At 38.4% G+C, this 16,983-nt stretch overlaps 2 protein-coding genes across 2 annotated transcripts; one reads left to right on the top strand and one right to left on the bottom strand.

Moving 5' to 3' along the window:
- Positions 1–137: 137 nt before the first annotated feature.
- On the bottom strand, positions 138–6,174 carry chek1 (checkpoint kinase 1). The gene is made up of 14 exons (XM_086098814.1): positions 6,027–6,174; positions 5,853–5,918; positions 5,605–5,719; positions 5,403–5,511; positions 5,193–5,257; positions 5,017–5,086; positions 4,017–4,205; positions 3,088–3,192; positions 2,937–3,020; positions 2,780–2,864; positions 2,511–2,679; positions 1,583–1,714; positions 683–784; positions 138–581 (listed from the first exon to the last, which is right to left on the bottom strand). Exons 2-14 carry the CDS (start codon positions 5,915–5,917, stop codon positions 486–488), a joined length of 1,386 nt encoding a protein of 461 aa, XP_085954940.1. The 5' UTR covers position 5,918; positions 6,027–6,174; the 3' UTR covers positions 138–485.
- Positions 6,175–7,693: 1,519 nt separating this feature from the next.
- LOC147161120 (complement factor B-like) lies at positions 7,694–16,909 on the top strand. The gene is made up of 18 exons (XM_086098811.1): positions 7,694–7,851; positions 8,048–8,257; positions 8,335–8,520; positions 9,344–9,523; positions 10,012–10,098; positions 10,279–10,418; positions 11,275–11,419; positions 11,523–11,654; positions 12,614–12,727; positions 12,807–12,941; positions 13,789–13,886; positions 13,986–14,118; positions 14,342–14,480; positions 14,562–14,638; positions 14,845–14,942; positions 15,022–15,151; positions 15,224–15,273; positions 16,057–16,909. The coding sequence occupies exons 1-18, from the start codon at positions 7,803–7,805 to the stop codon at positions 16,231–16,233; spliced, it is 2,280 nt and encodes a 759-aa protein (XP_085954937.1). The 5' UTR covers positions 7,694–7,802; the 3' UTR covers positions 16,234–16,909.
- Positions 16,910–16,983: the final 74 nt, after the last annotated feature.

The raw sequence follows: 16,983 nt of genomic DNA, 5'->3' as shown, positions 1-16,983 counted from the left end.
CTGATTCATCATTTCTAAAGCACCAATCTCTTTATCTTTTTAACCACAATTGATCCAACAAAACAATGACACTGTATTTGTTTTTGTTTTTTCCTTTTGCTAGCACGCAAACTGAAAAAGATTGGACAGCCCAAAAATGCCCAAAGGGAGCAAATTATTATTAATAAACCAGAGGCTATCCAGAATTTATCGGTCCTGAATTCCAACACCCAACAAGTGGTCTTCATGTCTATTTTTTTTAAACATTATTTATTTAACATTTTGAACAGTGACGTGAAGCAACATAAGAATAAACGGGTGTCATTAGAAGCTTTAGAGACAATATTTGATACATTACAAAAAACAATATTTCAGCACGAAGTGGGGAGAACAAATACAAAACAGAATAAAATATAAAATTAAATAAAAAAGTGTACAGCTCCAAATATACATGTACCTCCCTTTTTTCACTGTCACATCATGTTTGTTTGTCGTCACCAGCGACCTCAAGTGCCAGGAAACGTCATTTTCTGAGTGCAGATGATGTCGCACAGCTTCTGCTTTATCTTCAAGAAGAGACGTTTGAACTCCAGACCGTCACCCTGAACACACAAAATGATGATAATATGATAGCTCGGTGTGTCAATTTCCTTTTGTTTTGCTTTTACATGAGTATTATGAAAAAGTATAGACTAAAACCCACCTTGGACAGCCTGAAATCTAACAGCACTTTCTGATTCATATCAAGCAAATGGACTTTGAAAATGAGTTTGTTATTGCGTTTGTCCATCGTGCTCACAGTCACCTGAGGGGCAAAAATAGGTTAAATGATGTTTAAATAAACACACACACACACACACATCATGGTGCTAAAAATGGAAGAATAAATAGGGAATCTTAAAGGACGCAACATTTAGGCTTATGTTCAAAGCAGCCACTTTAGTTGGTCAAATGTTATTCTGGTTGAAATGTTTATTTTCATTCCATTTGGTTCTCCGGTTTCATTCTAATCAGAATACAAGGCTCCATGTAAACCCTGCTACAGTTTTTTCCAAGTCAGTGAGTTTTACTTAGTTATTAGATCAGGTTTTTTTTTTTTAAACATCGTTTTCAACCAAACAGCGGTACAGAAATAAATACATTAAATTGAAAACTCATGCATGATGTTAATTGACAAAGCCAACAACATTCTCTATATAATTCTAGTTAGTTTTGTTTCAGTTAGTTTCCATTTTTCAAAAACATTTGTTTGTTTTTATTTTATTTATTTAACGAAAATGTTTCCCCCCACCAATTTTTGTTTATTTTGTTAGTAACCCATTAACTGTAATAACCTTAGTGCACACTTCCACACCATCACTCACATGCACACGCACACGCAGACACACATATAATGACACAAACATAGGGAAGCACACTCTTTTTTTTCCTCCCCTTTACCTCTTGTTTTGAGTGTTGTGGCAACTTTAACCAGCATTCTAATGGCGCCCTCTGCCTGTTGCTGCACAGTATTGACTATACTGTAGAACAGTGGTTCTCAACCCTGGTCCCCGGGTACCCCTATCCAGCCTGTTTTCCATGTCTCCCACTGAGTTTCACATACCTGATTGCTGCAGGTGAGTTTGTAGGAGAGGGTCAAGGTATCGCAGGCGCCTTTCAGCGATGCCAAAGAGGTGTCAGCGTTCACGGAGGTGAAGAAACGCGTCATTCGCCGCACTAATCTTTGCCACGGTGTCTGCATCCACAAAGGAGATTTCATAATGAGATCATTACTTTTCGTATTATTATTGTAGTTTTTACATATGGAGTATTTGTCAAGTGCAAGATAAAAAATAAGTCACAAAATATTTTGTATAATAATGTAAACTACAATTCCCAATTGACGGTTTGCCCATAGAGTAAAACTAAAATAAAAGCATTTATGAAAGCTCATGTATAAAATTGGGGGAATTCCTGGAGGGTCAGTTGAACCCGTGCGATCAATACCTGGATCAGCGTGCAAACAAATCCATGCTCAAATATGCCTCCGTTTTTGGGAAATTGGACAAAGCCAAAAACGAAGGACATTTTTCGCTATTATTATAGTTACCGTTTTATAAACACAAACATTTTAGTTTCAGTTAGTTCTCTCTCCCTCTCCCCTCCTGACTTTCCCATTGAAGAAAATGTTTTGGAAATTTTCAAATGGATAGATGGCTGAAGTTTTACTTATTTTGTTAGTTTTCGTTAACTATAATCAAATTGATCCTTGCCAGCTATGTAGTGACAGGCGGAACAATTAAATGCTCTTCCACTACATGGCAGACGGTACAATGAACCTGTGTAACCTATTGCTAATCATACAACAGGATACAAAAAAAATAAAATAAAATACAGTACTATGACTGTCACTGAAGTAAATTTGTGAGTCTATTGAAACAGCATAATCTTATATCACGTATACCTATTGTGACATATTTGCTCGGGGATGTGCCATGAGATTTTTCAATGAGTTGGGTTAGGGTTAGAGTTACAGAGTTTCTTGGAGTCACCTGACTGGCTCCCGGCGTTCCCAGCAGCTGACTCCCCAGCAGCATGTGCTCGGGTTTGGTCGGCTGAGAGAAGCTGACCTGACCGTCTGATTGGCCGATGAGCAACATGGCTTCCCAGCCTCCCACGGCAATGTCGGGCTGGGAGCTGGAGATTTGTATCTTGTCATCCCTGCGCAGACAATACCGTAATGTTGGTGTTAGGAGCACACAAAATAAATATCTAAAGAAAAGAAAATAGTATTATTATTATTATTATTATTATAATTCACCTGGTGGTTTGAGATGTGACTTCAACATTGGACCGTTGGTGTTTGTTGGTACCTGAGCTTGAAGAAGCCAACGGCTGCTTTACACCTGTATAAAATCCTTATTATAAATCTGTTAATTCAATTGTCATGTTAAGTTACAGGCTCCTTTAAGACTTACCTTCAGTGAACCAGCGGTCTTTCTGAATGTCCGCAATAGTAATGCGTGCTTCTGGTTTGGTCAACAGTAACTTGGACAACAAACCTGACAAAAAGAAGATGGAGTCAAACACAAAAGGGGGCATACAATGGTTTACACATTGAGGTCTTACAGAGAGGCAGCGGCTGTATTTTCTTCCAGGGGGACAGGTAGGTTTTCTTGTTAAGCCAGTCTGAATATTCCTGACAGACTGCAGCCGGTTGGTCCCATGGTAGTTCTGGGAGGAAAAGACCAGAAGCTTAGACCCAAAACGTGGATGTCAAAATAAAAAATAAAATAAAAACTTTGGTTAGCATGGCTTGAGAATTATGGAAAAAAACAAAAAAAAGTTACAGACTTCTTGACTAATCATTGCATCTTGCACACAAACTAACAGCGTCAATACAATGGCTACAAATGAGCTCAATTAGCGCCTTAAAAAAAATACAAAAATGTGCATAATACAAAAAGACAAAACTGCATTTCCTTACCCATTCATTGAGAGAGCTGGCCTTCAATTTACAATGTATGTAAAAAAATAAAGGTTTATCTTATTTAATAATATACTGTATATGTTTACAAATTAAACAATATAATTGTTCTAATAAATCTATAACTCTGTATCCATTCATTTTTCAATGCCACTTGTTCCGTTCAGGGTTGGGCGATAATCATACGGGGATAATAGTTAAGCTATGTAATAAACGATACCGTATTACAGAAATCTGATGATATTATACTGTGGAGATGCGGTAAATGATGACACAAAGGCAATAGGTTTCTCTTTTACTGACAGCAAGCTACCGGTACTCTCTTTCAACCCTTTCGTCCCTTTGAACCCAGACACATGTCAACTCTTTCCCCTCCCTTTCAAGTTCCAGGTTCCAGGTGAATGCAACTCCCTTGTGGGCCTCCATAATAGCAGTTTATTGTGATAATATACTGCTATAAAATCAACTGTGTAATTTACCAGTATAAATTGCATTTGTCAGAATGAACCTAATCAATATTGAAAACTAAATTCACGAAATATGGTGATTTTGAAATAACACCTCCTTTTACCTCCAGCCAGCATTGCAGTCAGCACAATGCCACAAGACCAGATATCTGCAGGCTGCGCTTTGTAATGCGGTTGGCTCAACAGTTCTGGAGCGACGTAAGGGAGAGTCCCGCAGAGACGATTCATCGGCCGCTCCCTTCCTTTAAAGCGAAACATCGTTGCGAGGCCGAAATCGGTCAGCTTGAGGTTGTCTGGAAGGCCAAAGCGCAGGAGATCAAAATCACATGAATGCATGCAACCCACAGATGGGTTCATTTTTTTTAATAGCATTTGTCATCATTAGAATTTCTCAGAGTAATCGATAGGATAATTGACTGCAAAAATGTTAATTTCTGACAGCAATAATATCATTGGAATTACAATTATCATGGTTCTAGAATGTCTTCTTTTTATATATATATATATATATATATATATATATATATTTGGATAAATAAAAAAGCTTTTTTTCCATTGAGTACAATATATTTTATTTATTATAAACAAAATGTTGCATATTTGGTACATTAAGAAATGTTGACCATGTTAAGTTAAAAGAAAGTACTTCTTAGTAAGTCACAGTGTCCCATAACTGGTGAGCTATTTTTAGAACAGATCAGTAGGCTGCTTATGTTGGCCCCAGGGCTAACTAGGACAATGCACATTAATCAACATAGCAAAAATCCATCTAAGCGCTCCTTTTTGTCCCTCCTCCCACCTGTGTGCATCTGCTTACCCCTCCCCTCTCTGATCATCCAAGAATGAAAGAAAAAAAACGGTTTGCCTCTCCGATCATCTTCAAAGAGGAGACTTGTTTTGTGAACTCTGCAAGCAGCCAATCATATTGCACAGGGCCTTTGCCTGCTTTGGAGTCCCCTCAAAAAATAAAAGAAATTCCTATTAAAGTGACAGTTTTAGCAGTCATTCAAACCTTGACTTTTTAAAATCCCGCTAAACCATCAAACGTGTCATTCGGCCAATGCCTATTTGCAGCTCTAATAATACACAGTAATTGTTCCTTACCTTTGTCATCCAGCAAAATATTCTCTGGCTTTATGTCCCTGTGAGTGATTCCAATTTTGTGGAGGTATTCCTGCAAAAAGCATGAAGTGAGAATTCAATAGAAGCAGAAACAAGAAGGTCACATGATCAACACACACACACACACACACACACACACACAAACGTGTTTCTCTCACCACAGCGGCTATAAGTTGCTGGAAAAACCTGTGAGCATCCTTCTCATTCATTCCAACATCCGGCTCTAAAAGCAGAAGTTTGATTGGCGACGTTTATTTGTTAATTACTGACGGAAGCACAATAATGACAACCGATGTAACAGCTGCCTTCTAATGAAGGAAAGCTTTTATGGTACTTGCAAAACTCATTAGAATGAATCTGTGTCCCACCAATGCGGTCGAACAGCTCGCCTCCTGTGCAGTACTCCAAAAAGAGAAAGACGGTCGTTCCTTCCTTACGATGGCCAAAGAAACGCACAATGTTGCGATGGCTCAGCATCTAAAAAAAAAAAATGGTGCAAAAATAGATCACACACTTGCCAAATTAATCAACTGAAATACTTTATGTATTGCATCGGAGGTCACATCCTGCCTTGTGCACGCAGATTTCCTTCTTGACGTTTTCTGCACACTCTTTAGCCTGCAAGGTGTTAATCACTTTGACTGCGACCGCCTCCTCCGTCTGTCTGTTCACCAGCAGCCTCACTCTAAATACATGAACATAGAGAGGAACATCACAAAAACAAATAAATGATTGTCATAGTGGTGTAGTCTACCAAGGCGTAGTTCATAAGCTATAAATTAGAATAGGTTAAAGACGTAACAAGAAATTATTCATACTCTCCATAAGTTCCTTCACCAAGCGTCTGAACAAGATCCCAGTCCTGCACAAACGGCACCGCCATACTAAAAACAGAAACATACATTTATTATGTACACACTCGTATCTCTTCTAATAATCGTCTGTAGCATGACAACAACCACAATGCGCTTTTTATTGCTTCAGCTACGTACCTACAAAACCAGCAACGCTTCCCAATTTTCCAAGAGTTTAACTGACGTTTCACTGACGCATTTAGCTCACACAGAAGAAACCTCGGTGATCACTAGTCAGTCGGCAATCGAATTGGCGCGCTGTTGTTTTGTTAACGTTTACTTCCGCCCTTTCGCCACTTCCGTTTCCGTTTTATTAGTTTCCGGTTTACTTCCTCATTTTGGTCCATTTGTTTTTTTGGGTCCATTGGTTAGTTAAACATTACGCTAGTTTTAAAGCAGGGGAAATTTGATATTTTATGGACCATTATCGATTTTCGAAAGACTGTTACAAGCTCGCCAAGGGAAAGGGGTTCTCCATTTACGACGGAGTTTTGTTTTACGGCGGAATACGTCGTTGTCTAAACGCAGTTAGTCATGTTTTACTGTACAGTCAGTACATATACAGGTATGTGGGTCGTTAAAAGACTCAACATTTGACTTAAAATAAACAAAATATGATAATAATAACAGACTTCCTTCTAAATGAATACAATATATTGCCTACATTGTTTTCAGTAGTATGTAATTTGATTTTGGGCCCATATCTCCCTTGAAATTATGTTCCCAAGGAAAATCTCCAGTTTTAAAGAGAGATAAAGTATGTGCAATTTGAATGTAAATAAATAGAAATGCACCTTTGTTATTAATTAGATTTATTTGAAGTCTCACTAAATATAAATACTGTACAGTATATCAATGGAAGCAGTGGTTATCATTTTATTCATTCGTTCATTAATAATATTTATTAATACACTTCCTGCATGAACAGTCAATTTTTTTCTTTAGGTGATGCGGCTCTACCAATACAAGTTCCTTAAGGTTTAACATTTATCCACTTGACAGAATGTTAAAAACCTAAAAAAAAATATTGTTTTTCAAATGTTACCACACTGTAAAATCACACAAGGCAGTTGTCAAGCATAACTCATGTATGCAAAAACACTCTAGGGCATTAACAATCACACGAAAAACAGTAAGTATGGCTATAACCAGAATTTCTGGGACCGTCAGAGACATAATTCAGAATTACCTCTCACACACTACACTACTGAACGCTCACATATAACTGAAAGTGTTAAGTATCCTAATGGTATTTTGTCCTCCGTTTACCTTTCAGTTTTTAAAAGTTAAAAATTTTCCCCATGTTCTACTGAGCAGCACACTGCAGGAGGACGACTGGGGGAATTCCTGGAGGGTCAGTTGAACCCGTGCGATCAATACCTGGATCAGCGTGTAAACAAATCCATGCTCAAATATGCCTCCGTTTTTGGGAAATGATGAGGTGAGTGTACTTTGTCTTTCTTGGGCAAGTGTTCACATGGCAGGAAATACAGAACGAGAAGAAAGGAAAAGATGTCCTCATTAATACAATAGCGTCCAGTTGACGTCATCCCTACAACAAGACTAACAATTACTCACTATTAAAATTTAATTGATCCAAATCTTAAATTCCAGTGTATGCTTAACGGCTAACATAGCAATAAGAGTTACTGATTGGTATTCCAGTCAAAAATGAAGACTTTTAATTTCATTTTGACTGTAATCAATCGAATTCAACTAAATGAATATGACTGTGAGTCTTTGCAACATTAAAAAGCTTTCACAGTCATCTCTGACATATTGATCTAATTTTATTTGTCCTGAAGTTAATAAGTAACTTCTCGATTTTGGCTTGCAGCTGTGTGAGTTGATAAAAGCCCATCTCCTGAAAAAAACTCTCATTTTTTGGTTTCCCTGCTAGTTGAAGTTTCCATCATGCAACTTCACTGGGTTTGGTGTGCAACACTTTTGTGTCTTCTAATAGGTGAGCTCAGTGTGTGTGACATTTTACAAGGATAGAATCTTGATTGAAAATGTAAACTAAACATCCTTACATCCTTTTTAGAGATGCAAGAATAATTCAAAGTGTTCAATCTGTGCTCAGGTTCATGATTACATTGCCTGTATGTATGCATGCTTAGATGTCCTGTGTGGCCTGTTAACTTTGTTTTTCATTTTAGCTGGAGAAGTGCGGTGCGATTGTACCGAGGACAATGTGCAAATAGAGGGAGGTCATTACACACTGACCATGGGACTAAAGGTAGGCAGCATGCTGATCTATCACTGTCCTGAGGGTTTTTATCCATATCCCTTCAAAAGGCGCGTGTGCCAGCTCAGTGACACATGGAGCAGAGAGGGGCTCATAAGCTTTAAACGTCAGACGTGCAAGAGTAAGTAGCACCAAGTGGATGCTTTTCACCCCTCGCCTCGCTCCGCAGTGAATCCAAATTCCTGTTTCTCTGCCTAGTGGTTGAGTGCCCGAACCCCTTCGTGCTGAAGCACGGCAGCGTTTATCCCCCTCAGGAGAAATACTTTGTATACAACGAGACCATATACGAGTGCTACTCCAGCTACAATTTGCGAGGCTCAGGCAAGCGGCTCTGCTTACCAAACGGCAAGTGGAGTGGCTCGACTCCTATCTGCAGCCCTGACTGTGAGTCTACTTCTATGGTCTCTTTTCAACAGGGGAACCTCTAAAGTGGTACATTAAATTATTTACTGGACATATGCCAACTTGAAGTTCAAACCATCATCATAAGTGATGTGACTAAGGAAAAGTTTTGGCTGCTCAGCACAATACTAGCAATTCTCAATTACATAAACAAACTTAATCTTACCAAGCACACGCTCATATTAACAACATGCAGATAAAAGCAGAATGGCTAACGATCATGATAAAAAGCTTGACAGAAACAGCGTTGTTTTTCTGTTTCACCTAAAAAAAATAGTTTTTTAAATCCTTAGACAGTAAATACTGATGAAGCAACCGCACAGATTGACATGTGTTCTTATGCTGCTTGCTAAAGGCAGATACAATGTTCACCCCGCCTATTTGCCGTTATTTGCTGAAAAACTCACCTATTCTGTTTTTGTGCTCTCTTGAAATGCCTAAATATGCCACAAGATGGCAGCAAAAGTGCTGTAAAGGTGGCGTGGTACGTGGACAACCTTTAGTCGTATGTGAAAGAATCACTGTCTTAGTTGTATTTACCTTAAAAAAAATACATTTGCATTTAAGAACTGCTTTTTCTAACATCTTTTTTTGTGTTGACATTTTTTCAGAAGTTCTTTTTTTATTTTCCTTTATCTAAGCACAATGTTTATGTTCATAGATGCATATTGTTAAAGTTGCTCACAATAATATTAAATATACTTTGCATCACAAAACAGATTATGCCGGTTCCTCTGTGTCGTGTTTACTGTTCTGTATTTTGATTAGATTTTTGATTTGACGCATTTGACCTTACCACACACAGCGGGAAGTGATTGCGACGATCCCGGGATCCCAGCCGGGGCTTTGAGAACTGGGAATTCATTCGGACTTGACGACAAAGTGAAATACAGCTGCGGCAGCCGCAATCTGTTCCTGGTTGGCTCCAGCGAGCGAGTGTGCCTAGAGAACGGCCAGTGGACTGGCACGGAACCAGCTTGCTACTGTAAGCCACAGACTGCCACACTCACACTTAGTTTTTTAAGAATAGTTTACTTATTATTTAGGGGCTCACACAAATTCTGCACTCAGTCTAATTGAGAGGATTTTTTCACATATAATTAATTTTATTTATCTATGTTTTTTGGAAATGTACAATCATTTTGAAATGTTATTAATTTAAAATGTATTTTTTATAGCTCAACTGTGAGACAACCAGACAGGCATGTTAACCATGTTAACTTGGCCGTGTAATATATATTTATATTACTCAAAGTTTACTCAAAGATAACTATTTTAACGTATGCCTTTTCTGTATTTGTAGAAAAAAACCCTCCTTTCAAGTATTTTCTCTATTTTTGTATATAATACAGTTGTATTAAATTATACTGGTATTTTTTTCCCCATTTTTAATCAACATTCCCAGATGATTAAAACTTTTGTGGAAAAAGTGACATATTAACTGTCATTAAGTGGGTGTCTTTACCTCCGCAGATGATTACACATATGATACGCAACTGGAAGTTTCATTGGCCTTTGGCAACGCAATTAAAACCAGCCTCACCACTTTGGAGCCCATAGGTAAGTCTACTGACACCCATTGACGTATCAAGCACAATAAAATGGAACGATATTGCCGTTACAGTAAGATTATGCTTAGGGCATGGTTAAAAAAAATAAATAAAATAAAATAAAAAAATTGAGTTGAACAAAATTGTTAAACTGCATTAACTCTTTAATTCCACCTTTTTAAACATTCAGACGACACACAGGAAGGCAGAAAAATTCGGATTTCAAAAAACGGAACACTCAACATCTATATTGGTGTGGATATTTCTGAGAGCATCGAAGAAAAAGACTTCAAAGCTGCAAGGGATGCTGTAGCAAAGCTTATCACCAAGGTAACAAAAAAAAGAAAGAAGACTTTTCCCCCTGGATTATAAAAAGTGCAACATTGCAAAATCAAGTTGTAATGAGCATAATCAATTAGTATATTGCTGGCGTTTGGCTGAAACCTTTTAACTCACAATTTGGTACATACAATTTTTTGGGGGAAAATTTGCACATGAAAATTGTCCATATGTTTCAAATGTTGAAAACTGTAAGTAGTATCTCTACGATTCTTACGTCTCGTTTAAATGCTGAACTTGGTTTAGGAGATCCAAGTTAGATTGTAGTTGCTGATGAACGCTGGCCACAAATATGCAGACTTACAAAAATGCCCCAGTGATTTAGTGGGTTGCACATTTAATCTATCAGTCGACATTCTGAAAAATACAAATTCCCAGTCCTGCTTCTTGCGTCTCCTCTAACCTCATGATCCACAAGTGAGTGACGGCGAACTAATGTTACATGCGGTATTATATCTGGTCGCGACGCTTACATTTTTTTTTTTTTAATGAAATTTTCTTAAATTCTGCTTTGGTGGTGGCCAGTTTACTTGGGTGGCCCACCCAAGTATTAACATGGTGTGGGAAACAATGAACAGGGTCTCATTCCATTTAGCTGTCAAGACAGCGTCCCATTAAAAGTGCATTTCATTATAAATTACTGTACACATTATAATCCTGACTTGATGTTTCTTGGCCTGAGTCCCTTGGCATGTTTTCAGTGCAGCCGGCAGGTTACCATATTGGCTGGTAAATCTCTCATTTACAATTAGTGAGGGAGTGGAACATATTTTCCAGTCATTTGCACGCACTTGTCTGCTCATTACTAAATGTAATTGGTGTCTTTTTTTCCCCCTCTACCACACAGATTTCATCCTTTCCTATCTCTCCGAACTATGAGGTTGTATTTTTCTCCTCGGATATATTTGAAGTTGTCAACATTCTGGATTTTATGCAAGGCAAAGTCAAACTGAACTTCTTGAAGTCACAATTGGAAACATTTACAATAGGCAGTGAGTGTCCAACAGATCAATCAGACCTATTTCTGGAAATGCAGTTTTTCTCAACGGCTTGGTTTTGAGGTTCTATGTACTGTTTGTTGTTCCCCACTCAAAGATAAAAACACAGCCGGAACTGATCTCAACCTGCTCTTCAGTACCTTCTTGGAGCGAATAGCACTTATAAAGCAGCAAAAAGGATATGAGACCTTTAAGGAGCACCGTCACGTCATCATTGTTTTTACAGACGGTAACTTCATTCGCCTCTGAAATCAGTTTTAAAGTATACACACTATTTGCTGCAGTTTAATGAGGGCTATTTAGCATTCCACTGTCGCCGTGGTGTAGCACCTGCAGTCAGTTATTGAGACATTTTTATTCTTTGTTTACTGTTAATTAAATCAATAGAAATAACCTTCATTTTTTTCCTTTGAAAAAATACATTCTGTCATTTTAACCGCCGAACTGCTTTGAAATTGTAGCAAAATAAGCATTTGATAGTAACCATTTTGGTGGATTGCATTGTGGCAAGAGTTATTCACGACCATTTGTTTGTCTAGAGAACTTGTTAGTCCATTGTGGTCTAGAAAAACAGTTTTACATAATGTAGCAATGTAATTCAAAATAAATAATAAAATAACACTCCTAATTAACATTGATAAAGAGCTGGCAGAAAATGACACATAAAGGATGGCACAGCAATTGCCTGTGGGCTATAAACTACAGTACAGCATTGACGTGTGTGCACAATGGCTCATAATATACACGGCAGTACTGCTGCACAAAAAGTTTGGGATATTTATCTTTCAAGTAAAATTTGAAGGTAAAATGTATTATTTGTCCAGGTCTATCTACTTGTCAGGGTTATTCTCAAATCATCCTCAAATCATGCAACTTCATGAGACGGGAATCGAGGACCACGCCCAAGTTTGTCTTTCTGCAGAAAGGAGGAAGTGGATGCTCAGCACCAGGGGACTTCCTGGCTCCCACTTCCTCATTCTGCGTATTTATTCACAAAGTTTAGAAGGCGGTACAAAAGGCGGTCCTAAACTCATAATGATGAAACATGCATTTGGTGAGTGTGTGTGTGTAGCATTTAAATTGCAGCAAATAGTAAAGTGCTTATTCATGTGATAACTTGTATACTTATTATACAATTTTTCCAGCACTATTATAGAGATGAAGTGTTTGTTTTTGATTCATACACAGGTGCTTATAACATGGGTGGTTCACCTGAGGGTACAGTGGAACAAATAAAGCACACAGTATACATGGACCCCAATTATAAGCAGAAGAAAAAGCTCTCGAGAGAAGACTACCTGGGTGAGTTGGCATTTGCTTGAATGAGCTTGAGTCCAGCACAAATGAAGAAGCTGCTCCTCATTTTGCATCTTCTTTTCAGACATTTACGTTTTCGCCATCGGGGCGGTGATCTTTGACGAGGACTTGAAGCCTCTCGTCGTGGGGACGGGCGGCGACCATTACTTCAGGATGAAAGAAATCAAACAATTGCAAAAGACATTTGATGACATTATTGGTGAGGTTTTTTTTTAAAATTTCTTATTCATGTATTTTGCTTCGACATCTCCTCATATAGTGTTCATCTGCAACATGATGACAAAACAGCCCTGTCTTGTTTCCTGATGTACTTACAAGTAGGCTCCAGTATTCCTTCCTACTATATTGCAGAAATAAGCTCAAGTATCACTTTCATATTTTACACTATTGATTTTTTGTCGTTGACATTTTAAACATAATTACAATGCATACTTCGGGGGCAAAAAGAAAGAAAACATTAAGCATATTTTACCTTCCATTGAGCAAATTCAATTACTGCCTTTTGTCCCAGAAAGACTAAGCTAATAACCTCAACTGAACTAGTCGGCATATTTGACAGTTTGGATTACAAATAAACTAAAAAGCTCGAAATAAATATAAAATAAAATTAATATCGTGCTTGTGAAATATGGGTTAAGCAGCCAAATCCACCCGTTTTTATCCATGTTAGGGGCGGCCATTTTGCCACTTGCTGTCGACCGAAAATGACATCACAGTTGCTCAGGGCTTAGGTAACGACCAATCACGGTTCCAACTAGGATGTCATTTTTAGTCGAAAACAATATTAAACATTGTTTAGACTAGTGGGGGTGCATACAACATATTGTTGTAAAGAGATTTTTTGATTGTTTACTTCCCCTTTTTAAAGCAATGTGTACTCAACAATGTCATAATGATAAACGATTGACCTTTAATCACTATACAACATTACATTTAAACTGGACTATTTTACAGAAATCGGCATCGGTGTGACAGAGTGAGCACTCTACCTTATTTCATGTATTTTTTTCCTAATGGTATTAATTGTGGTTTTGATTCACTTTCAGATGAGAGTGAAGTCAACAGCTTGTGTGGTCTTCACAAGGATTATAAAACCACTGAAGGAAGGGAAAACTATCCATGGGCGGCGCTGATTGTTGTCCAGGTAAAAAAATGAAGAATATTTCTGATCTTTTTTCCCCCTCATGCGTTCCATGGCACCTTTGTAGACTAATTATAATTTGTGTCTGACTGCTATTTGAAGAACGAGGGTGAAGTTATGAAATGTATGGGCTCTCTGGTGACGCCCATGTTCGTCTTGACCGCCGCTCACTGCTTCACGATTGACGATCTGCCCCGACACGTCACGGTCGACATTGACGATAAAAATGGCAGAAGTAAGATGATCCCGATTGACCCTCCTTCATTTTGCATTGTATTCTAAAAAGCTCGTTTGCACTTACATTGTTCCCTCGCTACATGGCGCTTCACTTACCATGTAAAATTTTTGTGGAATCCATCTGTGGAAAGTTATGTTGTGAAAAATATACAATTTTGCTGATTGTTGTTTTTTTTGGGGGCTTTTCTATTCCTGATAACTCACTTGTTTGTTTTTGACAGCAAAAAGAGTCAAGAATTTCTTTTTACACCCCAAGTTCAACATCAAGGCCAAAGTGAACGAGGGTGTGGAAGAGTTTTACGACTATGACGTGGCTCTTGTCCAACTTACCACATTTGTGCAAATCTCCTCTCTGGTCAGGTACAACATGATTCAGTAATAATAACAAAAAAAGTAACATTTGCAAAACCGCTGGCAACATTGTCTTCTCTCCTTGTTTAGGCCCATTTGCATACCCGGCACCCAGGAGACCAGTGATGCTTTAAAACTGGTTGGTGAATCCACCTGTGCACAACAAGGTAAGTAAACGAAATAATAAAGGATTTGCGTCCCAAGAAAAAGGTCAAATTACTAAGTAACACACTCGACAAACATGGTGGAAAACAAAAAAACTAAACGATTAAGTGGAGATATCTTTATATTCTACTCATTACATTTGTTTTTGAACAATACCCGTATATTAATAATACTCAATTGGCTATATTTTCGTGCTCTCTAACTACAGAGGAGCGACTGTTAAAGAATATGGATACACTTTCTTTCCTGACACGCAGCGATGACTGGGTGGCTGAAAAAGATGTCCACGTTAAACTTGGTGATAAGGTGAGCTGTTGTGAATCGTAGTCACTTGTTCCCGCACAAGTTCCCTTGAGCTATTTGACCTTCCAGTTGTGTGGCGCAGAGGGACAATTGCATTGAACATGCACTGAATGCGACTGGCATCACAACAAAAAATGCTAAAGTTCCTGTGACGGAAAACTTCCTCTGCACTGGTGGTCTGGAACCTTACAGAGATCATATAGCGTGTACAGGTAGGCCTACTTTATGGCCTTTTCACTGATTTGGAACCTTTATATTTCACTGAGGAATGTCATTTGGGACAGGTGACTCGGGCGGAGCTGTCTTCAAGACCTATGAACATCGCACAGTGCAGGTGAGCCTTGTTTCTTCACAAATGAAGCAAATATGAATCTTTTAAGGTTTTACAATTTGGAACCAGTGGCTCAAATTTTCGGGTAAAATAGGTTAGGTACCAAGTTATCAAAACGGGTATTGTATATCATCTGTATATCAGTTGTATTGTAGGGGGCGGCATGGCTCAGTGGTAGAGTGGTCGTCTCTCATCCGTGAGGTTGTGGGTTTGATCCTCATTCCTTGTGGCCATGGCAAAGTGTCCTTGAGCAAGACACTGAACCCCAATTTGCTCTCCCAGTGAACCTGGCAGTTCGCTGCGTGGCAGCAGTCGGCCATTGGTGTGCGATTGTGTGTGTGAATGGGTGAATGTGAGGCTTTGTAAAGCGCTTTGGGCACCATATGGTGTAGTTAAAGCGCGATATAAAAAGCTGTCCATTTACCATTTTGATATTGTTTATCATCTCAGTGGTATTACGGTTTGATTCGATATGGTATTGGTTGGGCTCAGTTTGAGATGCAATTTTGGTTGTTGTTTTACATACATGTCAATGAACTTGTAAGTACTGTAAATAACAGTACATCTTTCAATAAAAGATGATTTGATAACGTGTCTCGATATATTTCAAAGTGGAGCAATACGATTCGGTTCTATTCGATCCACTCGCATCTTTTAAATCAAAAAACGATTTTCCGGTTTAAATCGTTTTTTTGTTACATCGCGAATAAGTGAATATAAAAAGCACAGGTGGTTAAGTGTAATCTTTTTTAAAAAAAAAATGGACAAATGTGTTCTTTTTTCCAGATTGGAGTGGTCAGCTGGGGAACCAAAGCTATTTGCAGTGGGGGTGGTGTTGTCGAATCACACAAGGACTCCCGAGATTTCCACATCAATGTCTTCAGGGTTGTACCTTTCCTCAAATCTATCCTTGCAAACGACACCCAGGATGAGTTTGCGCCGCTGGTGTTCTTGAAGAACTAAATGCCAAATCGTTTAAAAGGCTGTCATTTGATTTGGAGTTCAGTAGTTCACCTGAGTTCAGATCAAAGTCACCATGCATGTTTTTACTAAATGTAAAGCCGATGTAACATTTTGCGATTGAGTCCATGCATTCTATTGTGAGCAAGATGGAAAACATATGAAGTGACATTTGTGGTTTGAATATGATCATAAAATGCATCATGCACAGTTGTAGAACGTGCCGATAAAGCTAACATGAACTGTCAACTGATTGTTGATTTGATGTTTTATGTTAACTTGTATCGACTTGTGAGTTGAAACGTTTTTATTCTCTAATTGTCTTGGTTTTTTTTTTGTCTTTCCTCAAATCTATCCTTGGAAATGACAACCAGTATGATTATGCACCGCTGGTGTTTTTAAAGAGCTAAATCCTAAATAATTTCAAAAATGCAGTCGTTTGTGGTTAGAGTTCACATCAAAATCAGGAGTTGGGTGAGTCTGGCAGAATGATTGTTCAAGACATTGTATTAGATGTCGTTCCGTGATATATGAAGTTGTGGTTGCTGGGCGAGCACGTCACACAGTGTTCATCATATTCAACATTTTCCCTAACAACTGGTCGTTTGTCAAACTGCAAACGCGAATGCGCCGCCGAGTTACTAAAAGGGTTCCATTAAAAGGCTTTTACGTTTGCTGATGGAGCGCTCCGATTCTCCTTTTTGGGCCACTGACTCGAGGCTTGTTTCCAGCTCGTCTGCATTGCGGACACCA

The sequence above is a fragment of the Leptonotus elevatus genome, chromosome 16 (genome assembly GCF_054856555.1).
Source record: "Leptonotus elevatus isolate MCC_2025b chromosome 16, RoL_Lele_1.0, whole genome shotgun sequence".
Lineage (NCBI taxonomy): Eukaryota > Metazoa > Chordata > Actinopteri > Syngnathiformes > Syngnathidae > Leptonotus > Leptonotus elevatus.
This window is presented reverse-complemented; position numbering and strand designations above follow the sequence as displayed.

Coding starts and splice junctions, on each gene's coding strand:
- chek1 (XM_086098814.1), bottom strand. CDS start 5,917: ATGGCGGTGCCGTTTGTGCAGGACTGGGATCTTGTTCAGACGCTTGGT. Junction 2,865..2,936: donor AGACCGCTGGTTCACTGAAG/GTAAGTCTTAAA, acceptor GATTTTATACAG/GTGTAAAGCAGCCGTTGGCT. Junction 785..1,582: donor AACTCACCTGCAGCAATCAG/GTATGTGAAACT, acceptor TTTGCCCCTCAG/GTGACTGTGAGCACGATGGA.
- LOC147161120 (XM_086098811.1), top strand. CDS start 7,803: ATGCAACTTCACTGGGTTTGGTGTGCAACACTTTTGTGTCTTCTAATA. Junction 14,119..14,341: donor TGACGATAAAAATGGCAGAA/GTAAGATGATCC, acceptor TGTTTTTGACAG/CAAAAAGAGTCAAGAATTTC. Junction 14,639..14,844: donor ATCCACCTGTGCACAACAAG/GTAAGTAAACGA, acceptor CTCTAACTACAG/AGGAGCGACTGTTAAAGAAT.